This window comes from Balaenoptera borealis (genome assembly GCF_965194805.1).
Source record: "Balaenoptera borealis genome assembly, chromosome: 1".
In the NCBI taxonomy this organism is placed as follows: Eukaryota; Metazoa; Chordata; class Mammalia; order Artiodactyla; family Balaenopteridae; genus Balaenoptera; species Balaenoptera borealis.
Window position 1 is genome coordinate 60,471,177 of NC_138860.1, and position 27,864 is coordinate 60,499,040.

Sequence of the window (27,864 nt, forward strand, 5' to 3'; positions counted from 1 at the left end):
ATGTTAAATGACCTGCTGAACTAAAGTTTTGGTCACAGAGCAAAGATCTGCTGAATTTTAGAAAATAGATGCTTTTATCTAATACAAAAGACTTTTTGTCTTTACTATAGAAATCTGTGCACAAAAACTGCAAAACCTGAACAAGTTCACCTACTCCTAACTAGGTATTTAATAGTTTTCCCAAAATAAAGGCACATAAAAATTTATATTTCCTTTCAATGTATGTAAATGTTTTAAATTATCTTGATGATTATGGTCAAGTGCCATTATGTAACAGACTATCAGAACATTTACACTCAGTATAGAAATACAAGTCCTGAGAAAACCCTGAACTCATAATTTAAAACTGCAAATAGGTCCTCATCCCCTTGAATGCCCTGTCTTCATCCTTGCTTGATTCTTCTCTACTTATCACAAACTGATATATAATATATATATTATTAATATATATATTTATTACTTCTCTGTCCACAGCTAAGCTAGAATGTAAGTCCATGAGAGCAGGAATTTTTGTTTGTTCTGTTTGTTTGTTTTGTTCCCTGATATATTTATATCTCCAATGCCTAAAACAGAGCTTGGCATATGAGCACTCAAAATATGAATGAATGAATCAAAGAATGAGCAAATAAACGCAACTACATGTACTATATTCAGTTTTTTAAATTGTATTTTTCTTTACTTACAGATGAATTTCTTTTTTATTCCATTATTTTAAGAGGGAGCATTCTAAATAGAAAGGTACATAAAAGCTCTGAAGAGGTTTGCATAAAATGAGGGTTGTACATCAAACAGAAGAATCATGTCTGCCTAATCCAGAGATATGTCAGCAAAAATACTACAAATAAAGTATTTCATAATGTGTTTCATGTTGTTCCAATGTGTCTTGAGCTACAGACACTCTCCCCCCCTAACATTTACATCAACCAAGATAATAGTAGTTTCTCAAAGACTTTTACAATGTAGAAATCTGAACCTCTTGCTAGATTCTAACCCGAGGGCACAACCTGTCTTTTCAACAATACATCCCCAGTAACTGAGCTTAATAAACAGCTACTGAATGAACCAAGGCCATCAAAATTATCTTACCAGAGACTCCAGTTCTCCCAACGAGCGACTGCTGCTTAGCCACTTCCTGCACTCTGCGGTGCCTGATCTGCTGACCTCAAGTGCAGTTTGTTTCCTAAGCTCAGCAGGTAATGCCTGAAAGGAAATATACTGCCACAGAAGCAGATTTTCTGCTTCTTCTGGGGAAAATTTCTGGATAAACTCCACCTGAAACAAATTGTTAAAGAAACAAAAGTAACATAAAACAGTCTAGTGAATGGATACACCAAAGCTAAGTATTAGCTTCCATATTTAATATTTTTAAAAAGTTCTTAACTGAATAGCAGTATCACAAGATACCAGACCAAGGTAGCTTAAATGAACACACATTTTAGCCGTTATTCTTGTTGTTGCTGCATTTGTTTCCAAAATGAAAAACACAGGTTAAGTGGAGCACGATATAAATGCATTAAGAAATGTTAAATAATGTATTTCATTATTAGTCACATCAGCTATTTTACATGCTCCTACCCAATAATTCTATTTTTTCCTAAGAATTTGTGTAGTCATCACCCTGCACAGCTCAGTCAAAAGTAATATTCCAAAATATGCCAATGAGATTGATTTAGCCAACTTTTGTGGCTTACTACTCAGCTGATTATCATAGAGAACTTAAAGAAGCAAAGGTCATAGGTTCAGTTTTCCAATGGACTAGCCGCCAGCTCGGTTCTACTTTAGACAACATAGGAAACTCATTCACAAGTGTTCAGGATAGTATGGTTGGCAAATCCATTCTACCACTGAAATAATTCAAAGTGCTTGCCAGGTTAATAGGAAAACAGTACTGTTTTAAAACGTGTTGTCAACAGACTAGATAAAAATGGAAAACAAAGTTCTAACAAAAAAAAGAGTTAAAATATTAGTTTCTTGTGGAAAAACAGCAAAAACTGGTGCACTTACTAATTTAGGTATACTCTAACTAGGAATATTAATGTAATTTTTTTAGAAGAATAATTCAATTTACAATCCAAAATCTACTCACTGAATGAAATTTTTCCTACATCAAAAATGAAAAAAAACCCCACTATATTAAATTTGACCGAGAAACTCTTCTACGTTATATATTAAATTTATATTTGAATTTTATTTTGTTTAGAGAAAATATTTAGCTGTCAAAACAAGGGAAAAATCATGTGGCTATCTTTTGGGATAGTTGATAAAGCTGGAAAAATGGATCCCTTCATGAGCTATGTCTATTATAATAAGCAGCTTTATTCATGAAACCAAACTGCACCAGGAAAGCCAAGAGAATTGTGCCAACTAATAAACATCTGTTCAAACAAGACCTTTCTTTATAATAATGAAGTCCAGTGAGTGACTGAGTTCCCTTCCCAAAATAGAACTATAAGTAATAACATCCTCGGCAACATTAAAGGGTAGGTGTTGCCAAGATTTGTTACATACAAAGACTGATTGACTGATTTACTATTCTGAGTTTGAAAACCTTGGCCTCACACCATTTCCAAGATTTAAAACTGCGAGTGCTGACAGTTTACAAGGAGTGAAGCATAAGGGGATGACGCGCAGAGCATTATGACTTCCCTCCTTAACACTAAGAGGAAAAATACACCAGTGGGCTTAAAATGCAAATATATGAAGTAATCTTTCCTTTACATAAATATGGTAGAACAACTACAGTGTGCTTAAATCTGGCATATTATATCCTTTCCCCTCAGGTAACCTCCTGGTACTTTTCCTTGTTTCTCTAAAACAGGAATATTGTTAATTTTACACACTAAAAGAAACAATAGGATATGCAATAATTACTCCCCATATTGAAACAGTGGATACATCTTAATCACATTATATACTTGCATTCCCCCCCCCAAAATTATTATCACAGACACCATACTTTTTAAAGTAAACCACCACTATACTGAGATTAACTATTTTCATTTATGTTAATGCTGCATCATAGATCCAAAATCTGGGTTTTTATTTCACTATCTAAAAAGACACCATCTTGTATGCAAAAGAATTGAATAATTATTTCCAGCTTCACTGCCTGCCTCTCCTTTTCGCCTAGATGTGCTCTCTCACCTTTGCTCTCTATTCCTGCCGACTCCCTCCCAGTTCACCCTTCCTTTAGCATGACTCTCAAATGCCACCATCTCCAACAGCTTCGCTATTCCTACCTGTTCCCACACCACACGTCCCCAATAAACACCCAACAAAACCTGATTTGCACCTCAGTCTTGACACTCATCACATACTACCTTCTATTATGAGTGTTTTTATAAATTTATAATTTCTACTAGGTTATATGTTGAGATGTCATGATATAGTGCAGTGGAGTCCAAGTTTTTTATTTTAAGCAATAAAACACTATTAAAAATTTGTGAGCAAGCTTTGTATGTCTAAATAAAAGCAGATTTCCTAGGGTAAAAGGGAGTAAGGATGCAGAGTCAACAGCCCACAGACAGAGGAGGCCCCTGAAGTAGCCGCATGAAGACTGAAAAGAATACTGGAGCTGTGGAAAGAGCACAGATTTGCGAGCACGACAGATCTGATCTGAATCCCAGCTCAGTCATTTATTATGTTTGAGTTTGGGGTAGTTCTTTAATTTCCCTGAGTTATTGTTTCTTCATCTGTAAAGTGGACATAATATCATCATCTATCCCACAAGGCTGATGTAAGGACTAAAATAATTGAAGTGCCTAGCACAGAGCCTGGTCCATATTTCAGTCTCAAAAAATACAGGTTTCCTCCCTGCCTACTTTAAGAAGAGGGATCAAGTCTTAAGAGAAACGGAAAAAGAGCTGAGCATGACAGAAGAACTAACCCTTGTTAAATGCTCACTTGATGTATAATATATATACATTCTCTATCTCCTCCAGTCTCGCAACTGCCATCTGAGTAATAGTATTTCAATTTTAGGATTAACTAACTCTCCCAAGGACTCTCAGAACAGGGATTCAAATTCAGGTTTGTCCCTTAATTTTTAGTACAGTAACTTGACCACAGCAGGAAAAATCAGTATTTGATAACTGAAGGAAAAAATTAATAGTAACCCCTCATTTATCTATAACTTACATATCTGATAGCTGCAATTATTTGGAAAAATTTAGAAAACTGAGAGGTATGTAAGAGATCTCTAAACATAGAGTTTATCTATAACAAAGCTTCTAGAACTCAGGGCTAATTCATTCTGAGTTGTATTATCCTAAAAATTAAAATTTCACAACCCTGGGAAAAGGATCTTATTCCCATTTTGTAAGTGAGAAAACTGAGGATCTCTTCCAGACCCCACTTCTTCAGGAAGGGCCTCCCAGTTAACAGGGCTTCTAGGAAGAACAGTGTGCTGGCAACCAGGAGTAAGACATTTGACAGAGGAGAGAAAGGTATTAAAATTCTAAGAGATCTGGAGCAGACAACTCTTGAGGAGTTTTGGAGGGAAGAAGAGCAACCCCAGCATGTTTTCTAGAGGGCTGTGAGGCGGGCCTGGTATGCCTTTTGCCTTGGAGACACCGGTAAGGAAGAGGGCTAGGAGGTCAGTGTGGTTCCTCTGGTGCCTGGCCAACCTCTCTCCGGCAGGAAGGCAGGCATGGGCTTCGGGTAAACACTCTAGTCAGAAATTACTCCCAGCATTTATTGAGCATCCTCTGAGCCTGGTACTATGCTAAGTGTTTTGTATATATTATCTCTAAGTCCTTACAAAATTTTTCAAAATGGTTACACATATCTGTCACTTTGTAGACAGGGAAATAGTTTCAGATAGGATGACTTGCCAAGGCACCAAGGCCTGTAACCCCCTTCACTAACCCAGTGTTTCCCCAGCTTGTATCCATGTCAGAATCATGTAGGAATTTAATAATAACAATAACAACAACAAGTTAATGAGCCGCACCTCAGAGCCACCACTCTATACCCACTCCATTCACAGGTTTAGGTCCCGGAACCTGTATTTTTTAAAAAGCTCCCACAGGAGCTCCAAACTGACTAGTCCAAGGGACTATGCAAGGCTACACAGGTTCCCGTAACTGTAGAATCTCCTCTGTCACAGCAGAGTTTGTTTTCCTCACAGTAGCAAACAACTAAGGCTCATACTTTCAGTTTTCCCCCAAAAGTTCAACTTACTTACTTAAAAAAAAAAAAGGTATCATTATCATTAAGAGCATAATTAATATTCTAGTTCTTCAAAATAAGTTAAAAGGGGCAGAGGATATAGAACCACTTCATTTCAAGCATCTTAAATTTATGAGAAACAAGGAGAAAGAAGACAGAATTATCAATAGAATGATTATCTGTAACTTGCAGCAAAGACATTTATAAGGACTCTCTCCTTGACCAAACTTACGTCAGGCTTTTCTTAGCCCTCCTCTCAAGTAGCCTTTGACCTCCGGCTTGTGTCCATCTTTTTTGGGCCTGCATCATCCAGTTTTGGCAAGAATCCTGCTAAGTCAATTTAGAAAAAATCCCTCACCCTTGGTATCTGATCACCCTGGTCTGTGTTCAGCAAGAATCTTGTCAAGCCAGAATCACCCCGTGACTCCTGATGCTTCTTCTTAGTAATTTTTATCCACTGACCCCTACCCTGCTCCTTGATCATAGAACCGCACTAGTTTATGCTGTATTCAGAAATGAGCCCAGTTCTACACTGAAGTCTCTTTGCTCCTATTGCAACAGCTCCAAATAAAATCTGTTTTTGTCACTTTAACTACTGTATAGCTCTGGCTTTTCTTTAACATCAAAATCTAAACACACCTAAAAGCAATAACCAAAGCAATGAAGACATTAAAAATTTATGCTCAGATCATGTCAGCATTTAAATGTAGAACAAATGGGGGTCAAAAAGCCTTCCAAAGTATCTGGATCCAATTCTCCTCAGGTGCTCAAAGACAGTGACGCAGATGGTATCCTTGCCTGCTGGGGTGGGGTCATGAAGAAGAAGAGGCGCCTCAATAGTACTGATAGGCTGGTGAGCTGATGGCATTCTCCAGGGCAAGATTTTATCTGGGAAAGGCAGGAAAGAGAGGAGAGATTGACTGACTTAAAATCATATAAGCTTGTAAAATAGCTTTTACAAGCTTTTATATGCCAAAATATTAACAGTAGCTCTTTCTGGGAAATAACCTGGGTAATTTTAATTTTTAATTTGGAGCTTTTCTTTATTTAATTTTTTCTTCCATGAACCTAGATTACTTTTATAATGAGAAAACAATTTTGATATTACTTAAGAACAGTACTTTGGAATTTCTATTTCTAATTACCATTTTGATTATAACTTGGTATGTTAATTCCCCTGCTCAAAGATAATTCATGGAATTTTTTTAGATCTAAGCACAAAAGTGCAAAGGTAAATCTCTATAAGATGGAAGCTTCATTAAAAGATTTTATAAATTCCTATCATAATGTACTAGGAGAGCTTTTATTTAAAGTAGATACAATACACATAATATAAAAATCACTCTTTGTTTTGTGCAAGACGTGTTGAGGATTTAGTAAAGTAGGTAAGCGCTCCAGACCATTAGCCAGGAGATATAGATGTCAGGCTGTCTGGTTATCACACACCTCACTGGATTTAGTCTACAATATCCTTATAAGGTAAACCAAGAAATATATGACACAATGACTCTACTAAAAGACGAAAGACACATGGACCCACATAAGATCAGGTCATGACCATCTTATACGGAACATAAACATCTTGGAATTTAAAAGCAAAAAAAGACCAACATTGAAAAGATTAACACAAGTTGTCATTAAATAATTTTCTCTTTGTATCCATTCACAAAGCATTACTTCTTTTTTTAAAAAAATTTTTATTGGAGTATAGTTGCTTTACATTGTTGGGTTAGTTTCTACTGTACAGCAAAGTGACTCAGCTATACGTATACGTATATCCTCTCTTTTTTGGATTTCCTTCCCATTTAGGTCACCGCAAAGCACTGAGTAGGGTTCCCTGTGCTATACAGTAGGTTCTCATTAGTTATCTATTTTAAACATAGTATCAAGTGTATATATGTCAATCCCCATCTCCCAATTCATCCCACCACCCCACCTTCCCGCCCCCTTGGTATCCATACGTTTGTTCTCTACGTCTGTGTTTTTATTTCTGCACAAAGCATTACTTCTTTTCCCAAAAGGCATCGATCACTATCACATTTAGTCCCTCTCAGAAAGAGATACAACAAAATCAAGAGTCAGATTGTCTAAGTCATTTCAGAGAGGGGGGTTGCGGGGTGGGGAGAGAGAGAGAGAGAGAGAAAGGGGGGAGGAGACAGTAAGAAGAACTCTTGGTCATCAACATTAAAGCTAACTCCTATTTTCTACTTTACATTCAATTTTAAATTTATCCTCAATCAACCTAGTCTTTCTTTCCCAGAACAATCAATGAAACTCCATAAAATTTTGAAAATATGAGACAATTTCCCCAGTGTTACACTCTTTCTAGTATACCTTTCTCAAAGCATCAGCATTAATGAAGAGCAAAGAAACTGTCAAAACAATTTAGCTACCATGCTATTTCTCCTTTTGATATTCACTTTAAGATATCATATCCCCAAAGGAAGTGCAAGGAAAGTGGGTGTTTTAGGCCTTATAATTCTACTCACCAGATGAGCCACTATGGTGACATGGTGGGCACAGAGTTCAGCAGTCCCATATCTGTGATTTAAAGAGAAAGCAATCTTCATACAATTATTTATACAATTATTCAGAAAAGCAAGGAGATGACTTCCATAAAGCACTAAATATTCTAAACTGCAGTTATTCCATGGCCAAGGAATATCATAATATACAAAACTACCTAAGCAATAGGTTCTATTGACTTGAACCAAAGAAAGGAAAGAGGGAATTCAGTCTCTAATTTAGTGCTATGATATGAAATCAAACCATTTTGGGGGGCTGTTAAAGGATTATCAAGACAGAATTTTTCTATAAACTTACAAGTATAAAGTCATTTACTGTCAATCACTACTATAAATCAATCCAAACCCCAAAAAAAGTAAGTATGTTGTACCGAGCAAGGAAGCACCATGCGTCCATAGCTAGCAAAGAGGTGATCATATTAGCACTAAGCACAGCATTCAACAGAGCAGTGTCCTAATGAAAAACAAAAAGCTATGATAAATTATCATTAATATTACATTTCTCAAAATAAAACAACAAAATACTATCACAATCCAAAAAACAACAGATCCTCAGTAGGAAAGCTCTACTTTCTAGTATCTGAAAGAACCTATGTTGCCATTCCCTCAACATTTATTGAGCACCTACTACAATGTTAAGCACTGTGCTGGGCTACAGAGATTCAAAAGTGGTTTTCAATGTGGTAACTCAATCACAAGACTCCAGAGAAATTCTCTATGTAGGCTGAAATTTTTAAAACAATACATACAATACACACGCCTATACTTTTGTTTCTGCCATAAATCATTCAAATACGATATTTAATATGTGCTGAATATTATCCATTGCATAATATCTTAAATGATACTGATCCTTAAGTAAATTCTAAGAATGTTTTCCCTAAAATTTTATCAACATCTTTTCTAATCCAATTACACTAAAAAAAAAATCCACATTAAGCCTAGGATCTATCTATAGGAGACTTGGTACTACATACTATTTACTTCTCCTTTTCTTTTTATGAAACTGAATTAGGTGAAATCCTACCCATTTTTCCTCTTCTCACACTGTCTTTCCGTACCTTCCCACCCAAAATGTTTCCTCAAATATTTTAGCTAAATATTACATCTGAATACTATAGGACCCTAGGATTACCATTTCCTAGGAGCCAACTGAATTAAAGGGTAAAATGTGCAAGCTGAGGGAATGACATTCAAAAATAAATACACATTTACTACCCCACACTTTCTTCTATATCTGAATCACAAGTTCAATGAAAAGAAAGCAAAAGTGTAATCTCAGCTTAGCCCAGCAAGTAACAAACTTACCAGTTCAGGGAACAGTGAGGGATGAAGGGAAGCAATAAATGTACACAGATGAACACAAACGTGCTGATATAAGGTGACAGCAACCTCAGTTTGCCCTTTACTCTTTACTTCCTGTAAATGAACAGGTAGAGACAGTTCACCAGAACACTGCTCAAAACTGGAGAAAATGGCTTTGAGTAGAGACACCCTGCAGGGAAATTGAGAACATTGAACCCAAGATTATTAACATTTAACAATTAGCAGGTGTAATAATATGACATATGGAGGTTTATCTTAGCAAAGCCAAATGTTTCAAGATGTATATATCAACAACAGTTTCCAATATGTGTGAATATGTATCCGTAAAAATAAAATATAGAGAAATCCCTTAAAGGAGAAGAATTTTCATATATATCTTTTATCATTTACCAAGTGTTTATCATAATACAGAACTATACAAAGTCTAAGACAAAATTCATCAAGGAACTTAAATAGCTAAGCTAGGTAGCATATATAAAATAGAAACTAGGTATTATCATTCAGATAGGGAGGGGTTATTTTAAGATTTAAATGATTTAAGAATTCTTCATAGAGGATTTAAATAACAAATTAAAAATAGGCAAACTATAACAGGTAAAGAAGACAAAGCCTGAGTATACGGTAGACAGGAATCACCAGTCTGACAGAAGCAAGGTATATGTGTAGAAAATGAGTGAAACGATAAGGAGCAAAAGTACATGATGACAACAGAATGAGTGGGTTTTAAATGCAAAGCTGGGGAGCTGAGATATTACGCTTTAGTTACTGAGCAGGAGAACAGGAAGCTCAGAGCTGGGGTGTAAGGAGACTAACTGGCAGTGGTACACAGGATGCCACTAAAGGATAGGATAAAAAACTAGGGCACAGCAATAACCCAGGAGGTAAGAAACTAGAGCCTGGTGTTGGCAAGGAAGAGGAATACAAGTGAAATTTCCCAGGAAATAACTTATAGTGTCTAAGCACTCTATTTAACAGAGCTCATTTTTAAATGTTACTAACTACATCTAGTCTGCTACACTCAATGTTTATAACACTATTAGGCAATACCTTCTAAAAGAGTGGACAAAATTAAATTATTTTCAGCGCCTATCGCAGATTTATGTATTTTATATTTTTATTAAGTAGCAATATGCATGAGGTCTACACAGTAACTATTAATTAGAATATGTGACATAACAAAGAACTTAATTTCAAGGTCATTGCAAACAAATAGGGCATTCTAAACCATGGTAATGTGATTGGATATCAACAACACGTTTACTACCTGGTTGTAGCTTCTGAGACCTGGCTCTTTGTGCACCACAGGGTCTGCACGTCCTCAGGCTGAGAGGGCAACTCATCCATGATGACAACCAGCAGCAGACACTGTGGAAACTGTAGTTCACACGGCAGCTCTTAAGGTGGTAAAATTAAGTTACAACAAATTGGTAAACACATACTCTACATACTTTCAGCAGAAATCTGATTGTAATACATAAAAAAATTAGAGGCATAATTTTTAAAAAGCAGAAATATGTTCCAAGAAAAGAAAGTGGAAGAAATTTTAAATAAAATTTTTAAAACTTAAAAGAAGGATGACTGGGACTTCCCTGGTGGTGCAGTGGTTAAGAATCCTCCTGCCAATGCAGGGGACACGGGTTCGCGCCCTGGTCTGGGAAGATCCCACATGCCGTGGAGCAACTAAGCCCGTGCGCTGCAACTACTGAGCCTGTGCTCTAGAGCTCACGAGCCACAACTACTGAGCCCGTGTGCCCCAACTACTGAGCCCGTGTGCCCCAACTACTGAAGCCCGTGCATCCTAGAGCCCGTGAGAAACCTGCACACCACAATGAAGAGCAGACCCCACTCAACGCAACTAGAGAAAGCCTGTGCACAGCAATGAAGACCCAACGCAGCCAAAAATTAAAGAAAGAAAGAAAGAAAGAAACAGGGTAACTGTATAAGAGAAAATTACCCTGTCTCTAACATGTAATAATTAATAAGAGATGATTCAACACTAAATCTGTTTTGAAATTTACCTAATTTACTGTCCAAAACCACTTCCACGAAAGGTTGGAATTTGAGAAGCTGAGTGACAAGTGGATCCAGTGTGACCAGGAAAGCACCTGCTATTTCCTCCTGTTGTGCTTTAGAAATCCCAGCAGCATACAGGCTTGGAGGAAACTTACTGGGAAGGGAGGGAAAAAACTCATTCATTAATAACTATCTTCGAATTTTAGGTAGAGGTAAGTACTGATGTTCTTCCAGCAGTGAAAATATATTTAAAAATTAAGTAGCATGTGTTTTATAAAACAAAATTCAAAGTACTGAACTGATACCATAATTCTATGAAGAACCTCTGAACTAAATAACATGGCTATAATTCTATAAAATTAAAAGTGTATAATCTTAAAGAAAATGCTGGTATGGTTTTGATGCATTTTAATACATTGTTGACAATGATAGTCTTAAAAAATATTGTAAAAATATGAATCAAATAACTAGTAAAAACATATGTAAAAAAGATATTTCTGATAAATTCTGCGGTAATTACTTCCATTGAAAGTTATTTTAAAATAGGTAAGATGCTGAATTTACTATGAATTTAATGCTCAGTTTCTCAGAAGCAAGAGCTTTATAAGAACAAACTGTATACTAACACTGAAGGGAGATGCAAAGAATTTCATGGAAAATGTCTCAGTAACTGAGGTTTAAACTAAACTTCGATCAAAACCTATGTGAAATAAGATATGTATTCAGTATTTTTTGCCATGTTATTTTAACTGCGGCAAATTTGATAGTACATGAGAAAACCCTGTCTAGCAGGGGATGACAGCATTTAAAAGGAAGCACTTAACACCTGAGGCCTTTGTAGTGTGATGGAAGAAGCACCAGTCTGTCAATTACTAGTTATGTGACTTTGGTTCATTCATTCGACCTCCCTGAGCCTCACTTTCTTCACTTGTAACACTGATTCAGAGTTGTGAGGACTAAATTATAAGTGAAATTATAAGGTGAAAGACATATAAAATACAACAAAAGTAAGGAAACTCCATAGATTTGAACTACAGCTACTTAACATCAAAGCAAGTATGTGTTTTTCCATCAAATGATACATTTTTAAATTAATTTATTTGACAAATGTTTATAAAGTGCCTATGTATATGCCATGTACCTTTCTAGGAGTGTGATACAGTAGTAAACAGAATATACAAAGTTACTGCCTTTACCAAGTGTATACTCTAATGAAGGGAAGAAGTTAACAAGTAAGTGAGTAAGTAAATACACAATACAGTAGATGTTAATAATTGCTAAGGTGGACAGGAAATTCCATTGAATTTCTATTTGAAATTCTATTGAATTCTGTTTGAATATGGGTCATTTGAGAGTTTGTGCAGAGAAGTCACATGATCTAATTTATGTTTTATCACTCACTTCGGCTACTGTATGGAGAAAAGACCAGAGCAAGGCAAGGGTGGAAACAGAGACAGCAGATAAGATGTTCTTTTGCAAAAATGCAGGCAAGAAAATAATAGTGGACGCGATTGAATGGTAGCCGTTTAGGTGGTGAGAAGTGGCTGGATTCTGTTTATATACACTGCATATACATACTTATACTGAAGGTGATACTGACAGAATTTGCTAATGCACTAGATGAGGGGTATGAGAGCAAGACAAACATCAAAGATGACAGGAAGGTTTCTGGCCTGATCAATTTGAAGAACCAAATTACCACTTAAACTGAAATGAGGACGCTACAAGAGGAGCAGATTCTGGGGGGTTGGGGAGTGGGGGATAGATGAAATGGGCTGGAATCAGGAGTTTGGTTTGCGTCAGTTTAAGTACAGATGTCCTGATTGGCAGTTAGACATTAAAGGGGAGAGATATAAATTTAAAGTCTTGAGACTAAATGACCATAGAGGAGAGGAGAGGCCTGAAGATGGAGTGCTGGGGCACACCCAACTTAAAGTAGCTGGAGAGATGAGGAGGAACCTGCTGAGGAGGGAGAGGTGTCTTGGAAGCCAACAGAAGAAAGAGTCCAAATGAAAGGGTTAAGTGCTGCTGACAGGTTACATAAGATGAAGCCTAAAACTGCCCACTAGATGTAGCAACATGGAGTCACTGATGACCTTGACAAGAGCTGTTTTGGTGAAATAGTGGAATAGAAAGCCTGACGGGAGTAGCTTCAAAAAAGAAAGTAGAGACAGTGGTAAAGACAACTCTTTCTAAACACATGCAGAAAAATGGGAAGGTGTTTATTTGGAGGAGGACGTAGAGTCGAGAGATTTTGTTTTATATTGTTCTTAAGATGGGAAAAATAACAGCATGTTGGTATACTCATGAGAATGACCGAGAAAGCAGGGAAGATTGATGATGCAAGAGGGAAAAGGAACACCTGCTAAAGCAAGGTCTCTGAGCATGTGAGACAGGGTGAAATCCAATGAATAAATAGACGCTGGCCTTAGATAGGCACACAGACAGCTCACTCATGGGACAAGGAAATATATGGGCCTAGATATAGATAGAATAGTTGATGTGTCAGAAGGAGAATATGGAAGCTCTCTTTCAATTGCTTCCACTTTTCTCAGTGACACACACAGTGAGGACATTAATTGACAATGAGAAATGGGGAGGTGGTGCTGGAGATTTAGGATGTTTGATGAGGGAGAGGTATGAAAAGCTGTCTGGGAGACTAAATGGATTAAGGAAGTATAAGAGGGTTGCTGATGAATGAGCTGACAGAGTCTTTCAGTGTCAAATCAAGGGCTCTTCTGAGGTTACTATCAATTTTAGATGTCATTTAGCCCTCATCTAAATTATGACACCCTTTCTGTAACTCACTTTTTTTCTGAGATGGAGTCAACTACTACTTGAATTAAATCTCACAGAAGTAAAATAAAAATTAAGAAAGATAAAAAACAGTATGCTGATACAAAATGTATGCACGTATATATAACCTCCATTTTTTTTCCTTCGGTATTTATCATCATACCAATATTCATCACTTGGGTATAAAGTACTAGTTAAGAATATAAAGGTAAGTAAAACTCATTCGGAACCTATTGCTTAAAAGCTTCCGTCTCCATTAATTTTAAGCAAGCAGATAAAAATTCACTAAAACATTAAGAAAAAATTACTGTGATATTTTATTTTTAAATGATATACATTAATGTTTGCATGGCTCAAATGGCTCTATTACATTTTAATGGTCATATAGCAGTCTTCTTACCTGTGTACCTGAAGATAAAGCTGGTGCAATGTACAGCAAGAATCAGACAGGAAAGGAAGAAATTCCTAAAAATAAAGCAACTCTATTCACTCTTTATACACAATGTGCTTTGTTAAAATAGATCATCTCATCAAAGGCATGCAAAATAAAATAAAATCCCAGATGTGCTACATAGGGAAAAAATTTTCTTGCATGAGAAGAAAAAAGGGGATGAGGCTAAAAGCACCTCAAATTCTTTACTGTTAAAACTATCAACACAACCACAATTAGGAGCTATCATTTACTGAATATCTCCAAGTGCTCAGTAGACATGTAGTGACTTTACGTACATTATTTTAGTCCTCTCAAAAATATTATGACATATTACTGTCCCCATTTTATAGACTAGAAAGCTGAAGCTAAGGTATCAAGCAACCTGAGCCACATAACTAAAAACCAGTAGGGCTGGGATTAAAGTACAGTTGTGACTGCTCTATCCATTATGGTTATGCTATCTCTTAGAATGTCAAAGAAATAGTTTTAACTGTATTATATGATATAGAAAACAAGCTGATAGTTAATTATTTAAAAAATTTAAATTCCCCTGAAAGAAAAGAATTGGTTTAAAAATGGTATAATTAGGCACAATTTTGCCTCCTAACAACTCTGGCAAATATCAGATGGGTAACTGCTCAACAAGTGCCACTGGCGCCAGGACCCTCCCACCCTGTACCTCTGCCACTGAAATACACACCCTGAGAGCTGTAGGGAGCCCGGTGTTAGAGCAGCCAACTACGGTAAGTGGTAGTGGCCCCGAAGGATGAACTCGGACAGCACACCGATAAGGACGGCAATGTGCCAGTAGTCAGTGAGCCTGCCATGGCGTTCTGACTAATAAACAGTCATCAGAGATCCTTATCTTTTCCTCAGAAAGGAGGAAGACAAGGTCAAAAACAAATTCAACATGGACAATAGTTTTGTTTTTTTCTTTTAGTTACAAATATTTATTACTATTGGTATTTCTTTCACTGGCTGCTATAAGTATTCTCTCCTCTTTTTTCCAAATAATCTGCCTAGACAGCTTATCTATTCTATTCATATATCTTCAACAATCACTATGCTATCCTGATGACTCCCAAATAGACAGGTCTTCTTAAAATTATCACACAGTTTGAACATTTAAACTTTAACAACCTAATTTAGAAATATGGTAGAAATAATTTATAAACAGTATTTAAAGGCAAATTGAATTACCTTCCGAAAACTGATCTGTGCTTATAGAAATAATTTTGTTTATGCTTACAGAAATAAGTTTTTCAGAAAACTGAATAAAACTAGTAACAATATGGACTTCCCTGGTGGCGCAGTGGTTAAGAATCTGCCTGCCAATGCAGGGGGCACAGGTTCAAGCTCTGGTCCAGGAAGATCCCACATGCTGCACAGCAACTAAGCCCGTGTGCCACAACTACTGAGCCTGTGCTCTACAGCCCAAAAGCCACAACTACTGAGCCCATGAGCTACAACTACTGAGCCCGCGTGCCACAACTACTGAAGCCTGTGCACCCTAGAGCCCACGCGTCACAACTACTGAGCCCATGTGCCGCAACAACTGAAGCCCGCACGCTCTAGGGCCTGTGTGACGTAACTACTGAGCCCGCATGCTGCAACTGCTGAAGCCGACGTGCCTAGAGCCCGTGCTCTGCAACAAGAGAAGCCACCGCAATGAGAAGCCCACGCACTGCAACAAAGAGTAGCCCCTGCTCGCCGCAACTAGAGAAAGCCCACACGCAGCAACGGAGACCCACTGCAGCCAAAAGTAATAAATAAATAAATCTTCAAAAAAAATTTAAAAAAAACAAATCTAGTAACAATATGATGGTAGCAACTTAAATGATATAACAGATGCTCAATGTTTAACAATTAACAATATCAAACCAAAAACCCTACAAAATATACTCTTGACTAAATAACTTCAAAAGATTGTTTTTGGCAGGAATAATAAAAACAGGATAACTTACAATGTATTGTTGATTTCACATTCACGCATTATTAAAAAAAATAAGCCTTACCTTAGTATAGTGCAAAAGGGAGTTGGCAAAGAAACGACACAATTTGAGTGTTTTCTGAAATAATCTGCAGTCAGTATTATCCTGTTCCAAAAAAAGGAAATAAGAAAGCACAATAAATAGGAAAACAACATGAAATTAGCTAAACTTGTAAATGAGACAATATTTTCTAAAAAGATCTCTTAATAAACAGAGTGTAAACATTTTCCATAAAAAAGTAATTCTTCTCTGAGTTGTTAGAAGCAATACGAACACACAACAAATGATGATAAACATATGTCAAAAAATTAAACTCTACATCACCGAAAAGAAATCTTAATCTATAACAGCAAAAGAGGTGATCATTTTTGATTGATCTGAAAGTGAAAGAAACTTTAATACCTTATTGTTTTTTGCTATATGGGGATCAGTAGATGGTCAAAAGAAAAAGGTCTTACAAACAAGTAAAAGAATGAGATATAAAAGAAAACAGGTAAGACATGAGAAGGCAGTTCACAGAAAATACAAATTTCCAATAAACTAAAATTGAAAAACTCTAAATTACAACCTAATTACATATTTTTTGAAGGGGGAGTGGAGAGGATTATTTGATTAGCAAAGATCTAAGACTGATAATATCCCAAAGTTGAGGAAGCGGAGTAGTAAGCACTTAATTTTAACATTCATGGGAGCATAAAATAATACACTCTTTGCATTACTATTAAAAGCTAGAGTGTTATAAATTCCTTGACCCAGTAGCAATCCCACTTTTGGAAATATATCCTATAGAAATGCCAGCACAGGTATGCAATGCAATCTTTCTTATATAATGAAAATGGAAATAAATCCAGTATCCATCAACTGGAGAATGGTTAAATAAATTCAAGGTATAAAATTGGATGATGAATACATAGATTCATTATTTAAAAAAAAAAAAAATTCAAGGTATATTCATAAAATGTAGTAGCATAGAGCTATTAAAAGGAATTGGGTAGATATACCTTCACGAATATAGAAAGCCCTAAGACAGATTAAGTAAAAAAATCATGCTGCAAAACAATATGTATAATATCATCCTATTATTATTTTTAAATGTGTGTTATGTGTTAATATTTCCTCCCTAACCCTCCCAAAATAAATCGAAATCTTACCTGTGGTTCTCTGTAGCAGATGAAAGTAGGATTTCACTGTTCATGTTAGGTATTTGTGTAATGTGTGAGGGTTTTCTGAGCATTTGTAAGTTGATAAAACACTGGGTAATGCCAAGATATCTATGTGTATACAGGGGATGTAGAGGACAGTGGAGTCACCCTACCTGGATTGAAATCCTGGCCTTACCACTACCTCTGCATGATCGTGGGAAAGTTACCAAGCCTCTCTATGAGGGTGCAATGTGGCTTACACTAAGGTTACTGTGAGGTTTAAATAGTGTCTGACACTTAGGCAACTTAGCTTAATAAATATTGGTTGTTATGTCATCCAAATGTGTAATACACACTACAATCCAAAGAGCTTTAAATTAGTACCTTAAAATTAAGTCAAACAGATACATTATTATTTTTTTATTATTATTATTATCTTTAATTTGGAGAATAATTTCAAATGAAATAACTTTATTAACTGTGTATGTTCAATCTCTTTCCAAAAATATATCAAAACCTTAATTAAACCAATCAAAATGGAATTGAATAATCCACTAATTGAGTATGACCCTTCATTTTTACCTTTTATAAAAATATTTGGAAATAGTCAATTTTCCTCAGCAAGAGTAAGTTAGATGAAAATTCACCTCTTTGATAATTATGAATATGAACTCTCTCATACACTGCTATGGAAGTTTGAAAGGACAGAGATTAAAAATGAATCTAAGATACTTATAAGATACTCAATAAGAAATTTTATTTGGCTTAGATGTCATATCACAAGAAACTGTTCTTGACTTCATGATTGGGTTCCTACCTTTACTCACATAAGCCAACCCGCAATTCTCCGAAGATCACACTAGTCTATAATTACCTGCTTATACTATCTCCCAACCTAGACTATAAGTTATTGGAGGCAGAAAGATGTGGCTGGCTTAGTACCCAGCACATTTTCTGGCACACAGTAAGGAATCTGGAGATAGCTGGTAAATGAATTAAATGAATAAATGTGGACACACAACTTATCATGTTTGCCTACTTAAAATTTTTCTTTCTCATTCAAGAGGAAATTGTATAAGATTTGGTTGAAGACTCTGGTTTTACTTCATTACTAAATAGCATACCAATTAAATCTAGAACTGATTTTCACATTTTCAAAAAGCAAGTGTACAACACAAATACTATCCCACCTTGATTTACTCAACTGTTTAAGTCAGAAAGTTTGCATCTCAATGCCAATAAAAAAGGGGTGGGGATATAAACAAGGAAAACCATTTTTAATGTTTCAAAATATTGAGTATCCAGTCTTCCTTTCTTTAAATAAAACAAGAAAAATACCGATAAAATCTGAATGTAGTGAGCAATGAATCTCAGTGTAGGCAACAGATATAAAAATATGAGTTTATTTTCTGAATATAACTTTCAGTAAGCATTATATGAACAAAAGTAGGAATTACAGTGCAAATTAAATTTATATCTAAGAGCGTTACAAATAAATTTCCCTATCTTTATAGAAAAACTAAATTATTTGTGGCTAAAAAGCTTGTTACAAAGTCTAATACAACAGTCTCATTTTGAAACCATGTTCAAGACTTAAGAGAGAATAAATATCTATTTTAGGGGCTGTCACAGGTTGAACTGTGTCCCCTAAAAAGACAGGGTGAAGTCCTAACCCCCAGTACCTTTACATTGTAGATGCAATTAGTTCAGATGAGGTCATACTGGAGTAGGATGTGCCCTTAATCTAACATGACTGGTGTCCCTATTATGAAGATGATAAGAAGAGACAGGGAGAGGACACCACGTGATGATGGAGGCAGAGACTGAAGTTATACAGCTGCAAGCCAAGGAATGCCAGTGATAGCAGAAACTAAGAAAGGCATGGAGCAGACTCTCCCCTAGAGCCTTCAAGAGAACAGGGCCCTGCTGACACATTTTAGACTTCTATCCTCTAGAAGTGCAAGCGAACAAATTTGCCACCTGATTTGTGGTAATTTGTTATAGCAGCCTCAGGAACCTAATTTAGGGACTGATACATCTACATGCTTCCATAAATAGCATATTACCTATGAAATCTAGAGGTTTTATTCTGATGTTTTTAAAAACAAGGTGAAAAAACTGCTTGGAAGAGTTTAATGAAATAGTTTGATTCTTCAATAAATATCAATAGTGAACAGCAGAGGGCGATGTTAATCAAAATTTAGAGTTAAGATTGGAGAAACTACACAGACCCTCTCAAAGCTCCATTTCAGGCAATGGACAGTAAGTAGTGCTACTTTCGTTTATCAGTACCAAGTAAGTAAAGAAAAACAAGTAAGGCAAAACATGAAAATTTGCTTGGACAGTTAGGAAAGTTTACGATTTAAATTCTCTGATTTTCATATACACGCAGTTTATATACACTGAACTTATGTATTCAATACTTCATGTACAAATAGCCATCCTGGTCAGGTACCCTCGGGACTTCTCTTTCTTCTTCCATTATAGACTATACTGTGGCTTGGGCTTTCCCCAACTTACTCCTGTCCAGGAATCTCTGTCTAATCTTACTCTCCAAGTAACTCTAGCTGGGGGATCTGTGGTGTCAAGATAAGCAAGATGGAAATTGGAAAAAGAGGAGGTGGAGGTTGAGGATACAGATGTATAGGATAAAGGTGGATAGGGGAACGTCCTTCCTGCCACTGACACAGGATACCCAGCAAAATGCCTTCTCCTTTCGGGAAGGTGAGGGGAATCAGAAAGGGTATAGGAAGGAAGTGAGGACACAAAAGAAAAGGAAAAAAGAACGAAAGAATGTAAGGGAAGGATAGATAAAGAGAAACAGAAGAGAAGCAAGAAGGAAAGGGTTTGCCCCTTCCTAAAGTTACTCCTCACTCCTTCTTACCAACTTCAGGACCCCTTTTCAAACTTCCACCCTCCTCTCAGGTTTGTCTTTCCAGATCAGCCCTGCCCCATGAGTTGTGACCAGTGTTTAGGAACTGGATGAATCCTTACATGTCCACCTGCATAGCTGCAGGGCAGGGAAGAGCACAGGTACAAAGGAATACCCTGTATCAGTTTGCAGGTCCACAACAGGAAGGGATGTTACTGTTATTCTACGGAGAAATATTTAACTCATTTTCCCACTGAAATTATTGCTTATAACTGTTAGGTCCTGAGTACTATTAATCCTATAATTTAGGACTATTACGAGTTAAACAAACTTTAAAGAGCTAGTCTGAGAACAGAAGGCACTATGTATAAACACTGTTACAGGAAAATATACTGTAATTCCCAATAAGCATATTACAGATTTTTAGAATACAATCTGTTTTATAAAAGGGATGCCAATTCAACACTATAACTTTTTGAAATCAATATAAATGTAAGTATACACCAAGTATACACACAGCTGTATACTGCATCTCTACAGGTTGTAATGGATTGGTGAAGAAAAGGTTGACTGTGGCTATATCATCAAGACGACCTTAAATAAATACAGGACTAAGGAATTAGATTTTTGTCCAAGGGTAGAAAAGATTCTGAGGAGAATGCCTTGACCAACCAGTGAGTATTTAAAAAGGCAGGGACAGATAGACTATAGATGGAACAAAAGCAGATAGGGGTCTAATGCAATGCTCTGAGTGAAAAGTAATTATGGGCTGTAAATAATCCCACAGATTAAAAACGAAAACAAAACAAATTAAAACCCTTTTAGGTAAACTGATCCGTAGATCTAAATGAGATTTAGTAACTGCCAAAAGAAAAAGAGCTACAGTTCACAGTGTTGTTAGACCATATTTTTACCTGCGCATCTGATTGTGTCATCTGCTCAGCTAACTGCAAACAAGAATGGAAGGAGAAAAGAATGTCTTCGCACAAGCTAGTAATTATATCTTTGTGTTTCAGCTGACTCTTTATAACCGACTGGTGCTTAAGGCTCTGCCTAAATGAATAAAAAGAAAAGAATATAATCACCACAAGTAACACATCAAGTAACTTAGGACCATAAAAATATGACTTGAAAGAACATGTAAAAAATCAAAATGCATCATATATATTAGACACGGCATAATTAAGATGTGTTGACGTTACCTCTGAAGCTGTCATGTTAGTTTGAGTAAGTTGATAATTTTTTTTTTTCTCCTTATAAAATATTAATTGAACTCTTACTATATGCCAGGCACTCTGTGAAGACCTGGAGATAGAGGGGTGAATGAAAAGACACAATCTCTGGCCTGCCTGCATGGAATTTCTGGTCTAGCACAAAAGAGAACATTAAATAATGTAAGAATAGTTAATTGAATACAGCTGTGATGAATGCCAAGATAGAAAAGTCCAGGGTGCTACAATAGAGAGATCTAATCTAACTGATTCTCAGGGTGAGGATGAAAAGAATGCTACCATGAAGACCTAACACTTAAACTGAGAACTGAAAGATAAGCAGGAATTAGCAAGGTGTAGAGTACACGAGAGAAGCATCCCAGGCAGAGGGAAAAGCTGTGACAAGGCTCTGGGACAGGAGAGTGTATTATGTTTGAGGAGCTGAGAGCAGGGATAGCGCAATGGAGATGGGCTGGTGAAGAAGGCGGGAGCCAGAGAGGATTAGGTTGTTACTTTTAGTAAACTGGGATGGATTTTAAGCAGTAGAGTGACATGATCTGATTTACATTTTTAGAAGATCAGTCTGAATGCTCGATAGAAAATGAATCAGAGCGGGGCAAGACTGGAAGATATTCGATGATGATGATGATGGTGATGGCGATGGTGATGGTGATGGTGATGGTGTGGCTAATTCACTGAGCACTCACTATGTGACTTGCAGAGTTGCAAGCATTTCACACTGATAAACTCAATTCTCACTATAACCCCACAAAGAAGGTGCTATTGTTATAACTCCCACTTTCAGATGAGCAAACTAAGACTCAGAGAAGTTAACCAAATTGCCTAAGAGTTCCAGACGGGGTAAGTGATTTCAGAATGGATTCAAGCATATGCGGTATGGCTCTGAGTTGACACTTTGAACCACTGCACTATTACTTGTTGGCAACGTAATGACCTGGTGGTGCAAGAAAAACACCTAAGACCTGAAAGTATTACACTACCTTTAATGTTTTACGCATATGTATAAAGTAGAGGTCCTTAACCATTTTTACATCTCGACTATATCTCCTCCCCCCCAAGAATCTGATGAATGCTACGGACAGCCTCCCTAGCAACCCTTCATAATGCTCTAGTTAAAATTATAAATGGAATTAAAATTGAACAACTCAAAAGTATATAATGAGGGGATTATATTCAGCCCTAATTATAATTATTACTTTATCTAAGCCGAGAAATAGGATACTTGATAGTCAGTTAAACAATAGTAGCAGTAGGCAAATGGTTAAGACCCATGGCCCATTATTTCAGATGTACTAGCTAACTGAGTAGAACTTTTTTTTAATTTTAGAGAGAGCAGGATAAAGAAGTATGATTTAGTTTGGGAGCTACATGTACAACATTTGGATTATAAGAGAGCAGTGTCAGTAAATATTGTACACACCCATACAAAATGTTTTAAATGCAATCTAAGAAAACTTACAAATAATTAAGACTTTGGATAAGGAAAATAGATTACAAAAAGTAAAAACAAAACAAAACAGAAACTTACTTAATTATAAATTTCCAAGTATTGGCATGAAATGCATGGTCCATACTGGAAATAACAGAGCAGATATCCAACAATGAATGAATAACTACAAAGAAAGATAACAGAACTCTTAGGACATTCAAATGTCATATGGGGTGAGTTTCTTCTATATTTAAAAATATCTACTGAACAATTTTGACATTTGCTAAAACAGGCAATACAGTTTGAAAAAAATTATCTCAAAATAATTAGTGAAAGTAAGTGTCAGGCTTTTGATTTAGGGTTTTTATAAATTACAGAAAATTAAGTTTGATGTTTACACCTACTCTATGACCTAAATAAAACTAAAAATGTTCAGTGGACTAAAAATTATGCCCTATTATAACTGAAATATTCTACAGATATTCGAATCAAAAATGACAAAATATACTGCTAAGGAAAGAAAACCTAACAAGGAAGAATCAAAATGAATTTGTACAGTACTCATTAAGGCTTGTACTCTGCCTGAGGTAGATTACTTGTTAAAATGAGCACAATAAACCCCCTTGCTGTGTCCACGCTCTTAGTCAGTTCGCTTCCAAAGACCCTGGGCTTCGCGACATAACTTGCTTTGGTCAACAGGACAAAAATAAACATAAACCAAGCAGAGACTTTAAACGTGCCTGCACACTGGGGCCTGCCCTCTCTTGCTGCTCTTAGGACCCCTGAGGCCATCAGCAGGTAGCTGAGCCTGGGCTAACCTGCTGCATGATGGGCTACACGGGACTGGCTCAGGACATTATCTCTCCCTCTGCCGACAAACGACCATGAATAAGGTCAGTGACCACAAACACACGAGTGACCCAGTTACACCATGTGAAGCAGAGAAAGCTGTTCTACATGAGCCCAGCCTAAAACACTAACTCAGAATCATGAATAAATGAAACAGTAGTTGCTTGATTTCTTTCTTCCTTTCTTCCTTCCTCTCTCCCTCCCTCCCTCTCCCTCTCTTTCCCTCCATCTCTGTTTCCTCCCTTCCTCCCTCCTTTCTTTCTTTTTTCCTTTCTTTCTTTCTTTCCTTCTTGCCATGCCACATGGCTTGCGGGATCTTAGTTCCCTGACCAGGGATTGAACCCAGGCCCCAGCAGTGAAAGCACCGAGTCCTAACCACTGGGCGACCTGGGAACTCCCTAGTAGTTACTTTAATGTAATAGATTTTTGGGTTGGTTTGTTACAGAGCAAAAGATACCTGATAATACTGCACAAAACCACCTTACTCTCTTTATGCTGAAGCTATGAATGCAATCTTTTCATTAGAGTACTGCTTTTCAAACTCTGGGCCATGATCCATTGGTAAGTGATGAAATTAATAAAGTAGCAATCAGCAATTCTTTAAAAATGAAATAGACTATAATAGAGTACATTATTTCAAGTACAATAAATAAATGTAGTATATACATACAAATTCACAAACATACATACAAGTATGTAATTATATGTGTTCCGGGAAGAAATGCAAACTTCATTTCTTACTATGAAGTTATGGTTTAAAAACTCTGAAAGCTACTGCTTCAGAATTTGGGCTACTTTAGAGGGTATAAAATTGCATAACTTTCTTTGTTAATCATTGTGGAGAAACAACCTACTTTGAACATTGGCTAAATATATAAATCTATGTTAATGCATCAAATATCAATTTTAAAAAATCTAAAATTTAAGAGATTAAAAGTTTATTGGGTAGGATTTAAATTTTTTTACACATAATATCATGAATCATTAGAAACAACATTGAGTTCAATAATTTAACTGATGTACAGTTTATAGTCAATATACATCATATACTAAGTAGTAAGTTTTCTTCACTCACCTACTACCATATTCAAAACGTCATCATTCTCATCTATTAAAGGGTCCATGCAAACCATATCCAGCAGTTCCATTAGCTGCTTTTGAAGAGAATAGGCCTCCTTGAAAAGAGCCTGCAGAAGGTCTGAGACTAGGTGTAAACGCCCAGAGTAAACAGATTCGCTATTCTGATCACAAAGAAATAAAAACGAGAGAAAAAGCAAATCATAAAAAACTCAAGAGCCAAATGTATTTTAATTCATTCTATCAGAGCTCATAAATGCAATGCTTTTAGAGAGTGGGTGGGTGGGGAGCATATGCAAAACATGGGGTGCAGAATAGCATCAGAATGTAAGCAGGTGCAGCCACTGTGGAGAACAGTACAGAGGTTCCTCAGGAAACTAAAAATAGAATTACCATGATTCAGCAATCCCACTCCTGGGCATATATCTGGACAAAACTATAATTCAAAAAGATACATGCACCCCTATGTTAATAGCAGCACTATTCATAATAGCCAAGACATGGAAACAACCTAAATGTCCATCGACAGATGAATGGATAAAGACGATGTGGTACATGTATACAATGAAATACTACTCAGGCATAAAAAAAGAACAAAGTAATGCCATTTGCAGCAACATGGATGCAACTAGAGATTATCAGACTAGGTGAAGTCAGAAAGAGAAAGACAAATACCATATGATATCACTTATATGTGGAATCTAAAATATGACACAGGGACTTCCCTGGTGGCGCAGTGGTTAAGAGTCCGCCTGCCAATGCAGGGGACATGGGTTTGATCCCTGGTCTGGGAAGATCCTACATGCCACAGAGCAACTAAGCCCGTGCGCCACAACTACTGAGCCTGCACTCTAGAGCCCGCGAGCCACAACTACTGAAGACCGCGCGCCTAGAGCCCGTGCTCTGACACAGGAGAAGCCACCGCAATGAGAAGCCCACGCACTGCAATGAAGAGTGGCCCCCGCTCACCGCAGCTAGAGAAAGCCCGCGCACAGCAACGAAGACCCAATGCAGCCAAAAATAAATAAATAAATTTATAAAATAAAAAAATATATATATGACACAAATGAACCTGTCTATAAAACAGAAACAGAATCACAGAGAACAGACTGGTGGTTGCCAAGGGGGAGGGGGTTGAGGGAGGGGTGGAGTGGGAGGTTGGGGTTAGCAGATGCAAGCTTTCATATATAGAATGGATAAACAACAAGGTCCTACTGTATAGCACAGAGAACTAGATTCAATATCCTATGATAAATCATAATGGTAAAGAATATTAAAAAAGAGTAAGGTACATATATATATATAACTGAATCACTTTGCTGTACAGCAGTAATTAATACAACACTGTAAATCAACTATACTTCAATTAAAGAAAAGAATTCTCACCAGCAAAAAAAAAAAAAAAAAATTTAATGCTTCTTAGTGAATGACATATTCGTTCATTAAACAAATGTTTAGTGAACCTCCATTATATATAGTGTACTTTGAGAGATGCAGGTATGTATAAAATATGATTTCTGACTTCCAAGATCTTACAAATATAGAACTAAAAGGGAGCTAAATAACGTTAGGCCCGGTGCATGACATTTCAGTATCCTGTCACCAAAGAGAAGCATGAGTTAACTAGCAATTTTCATTCACCCAACAAACAGCATTATCAAAACTTCCTGTGACCCACAAATCCTAGGCCAGCGTTTGTGCTTTAAAGCTGTCTCAGGACTAAATAAGGGTCAGTGTCCCTTTAATAGGCACCTAATTGTTAAGCAATTCATCTGAGCCACTAATGCCATGACAGAACTATTTGAGGATCCCTGTGACTTGACACAAATCTGTATCACTTCTTTCCTTATCAAGAGGAAATAGAATAAGACAACAACAACAAAACTGCATGAGCCCCCTTTTTAAGATTTCTTTATAACTACTTATTTTGAAACAAATATTTACATACATGCTCTTTGTTCTATGGAAAAATGCACTGCAATAATATAGGTTAAAATGTAAACTTATGAACAAATACTATAAGCACCACAAACTCAGCCCCTTTGCCCATGGATTCTAGGCCATTTAAAGTGTACTTAGGGCTTCCCTGGTGGCGCAGTGGTTAAGAATCCGCCTGCCCATGCAGGGGACTTGGGTTTGAGCCCTGGTCCAGGAAGATCCCACATGCCATAGAGCAACTAAGCCCATGCGCCACAACTACTAAGCCTGCGCTCCAGAGCCCGCGAGCCACCACTCCTGAAGCCCGGGTGCCTAGAGCCCGTGCTCTGCAACGAGAGAAGCCACCGCAATGAGAAGCCCGCGCACCACGATGAAGAGTAGCCCCCGCTCACCGCAACTAGAGAAAGACCGCGCACAGCGACAAAGACCCAACGCAGCCAGAAAAAAATAAACAAAATAAAAATTTTTTTAAATGTTTTAAAAAAAATAAAGTGTACTTAGACCCATCACTCACCTTACAATGTACAAATGTACTTTTGATTACATGTAGGACCGAGGAGGGAAGACTGTGAATATTTTCTAGAATGATGGATTCCTGAGTGGCACAGACATGCTGAACACATCCTGTAAGAGCTCCTAATAGCTGTACCATTGTCTGGAAATACGGAAAGAAGTTTCATTCAGAATATATTTTCTGTGTACCTAAAAGGTGTCAGACAATATGCTGAGTGCTAAGGATACAGCAGTGAGCAAAATGGACCCTCTCTCTGTTCCTCCTTACACATAACTTCAGTCTGTCAGAACTACAAATATTAAAAGTGACTAGGGACTTCCCTGGCAGTCCAGTGGTTAAGACTTCGCCTTCCAATGCAGGGGGTACAGGTTCGATCCCTGGTCAGGGAGCTAAGATCTCACATGCCTTGTAGCCAAAAAACCAAAATTTAAAAAACAGAAGCAATACTGTAACAAATTCAATAAAGACTTTAAAAATGGTCCACATCGAAAAAATCTTAGAAAAAAAAACCAAAAAAAACTGGCTAGCCGTTTGGTTAAAAAGAAAAAGAAAAAAAGA

The 27,864-nt window shown here is 36.8% G+C and overlaps 2 protein-coding genes across 3 annotated transcripts in view; one reads left to right on the forward strand and one right to left on the reverse strand.

Moving 5' to 3' along the window:
- Nucleotides 1-27,864, reverse strand: part of FIRRM (FIGNL1 interacting regulator of recombination and mitosis) — a gene marked incomplete at its 5' end in the record, with an annotated part of 43,538 nt that overhangs the window by 8,680 nt on the left and 6,994 nt on the right. For both annotated transcript variants that reach the window (XM_082382658.1, XM_082382659.1), the window contains 13 exons: nucleotides 1,087-1,272; nucleotides 5,968-6,057; nucleotides 7,659-7,710; nucleotides 8,066-8,148; nucleotides 9,003-9,189; nucleotides 10,285-10,414; nucleotides 11,039-11,187; nucleotides 14,230-14,294; nucleotides 16,278-16,358; nucleotides 21,182-21,320; nucleotides 23,028-23,112; nucleotides 24,853-25,018; nucleotides 27,307-27,447. In XM_082382658.1, the coding sequence (XP_082238784.1) occupies nucleotides 1,087-1,272; nucleotides 5,968-6,057; nucleotides 7,659-7,710; nucleotides 8,066-8,148; nucleotides 9,003-9,189; nucleotides 10,285-10,414; nucleotides 11,039-11,187; nucleotides 14,230-14,294; nucleotides 16,278-16,358; nucleotides 21,182-21,320; nucleotides 23,028-23,112; nucleotides 24,853-25,018; nucleotides 27,307-27,447 (1,554 nt within the window). The remainder of the gene's footprint in view (nucleotides 1-1,086; nucleotides 1,273-5,967; nucleotides 6,058-7,658; nucleotides 7,711-8,065; nucleotides 8,149-9,002; nucleotides 9,190-10,284; nucleotides 10,415-11,038; nucleotides 11,188-14,229; nucleotides 14,295-16,277; nucleotides 16,359-21,181; nucleotides 21,321-23,027; nucleotides 23,113-24,852; nucleotides 25,019-27,306; nucleotides 27,448-27,864) is intronic.
- Nucleotides 6,067-27,864, forward strand: part of SELL (selectin L) — a 126,536-nt gene continuing 104,738 nt past the window's right edge. The window contains exon 1 of the mRNA XM_082395325.1: nucleotides 6,067-7,022. The gene's annotated coding sequence lies outside the window, so the exon portion shown is untranslated. The remainder of the gene's footprint in view (nucleotides 7,023-27,864) is intronic.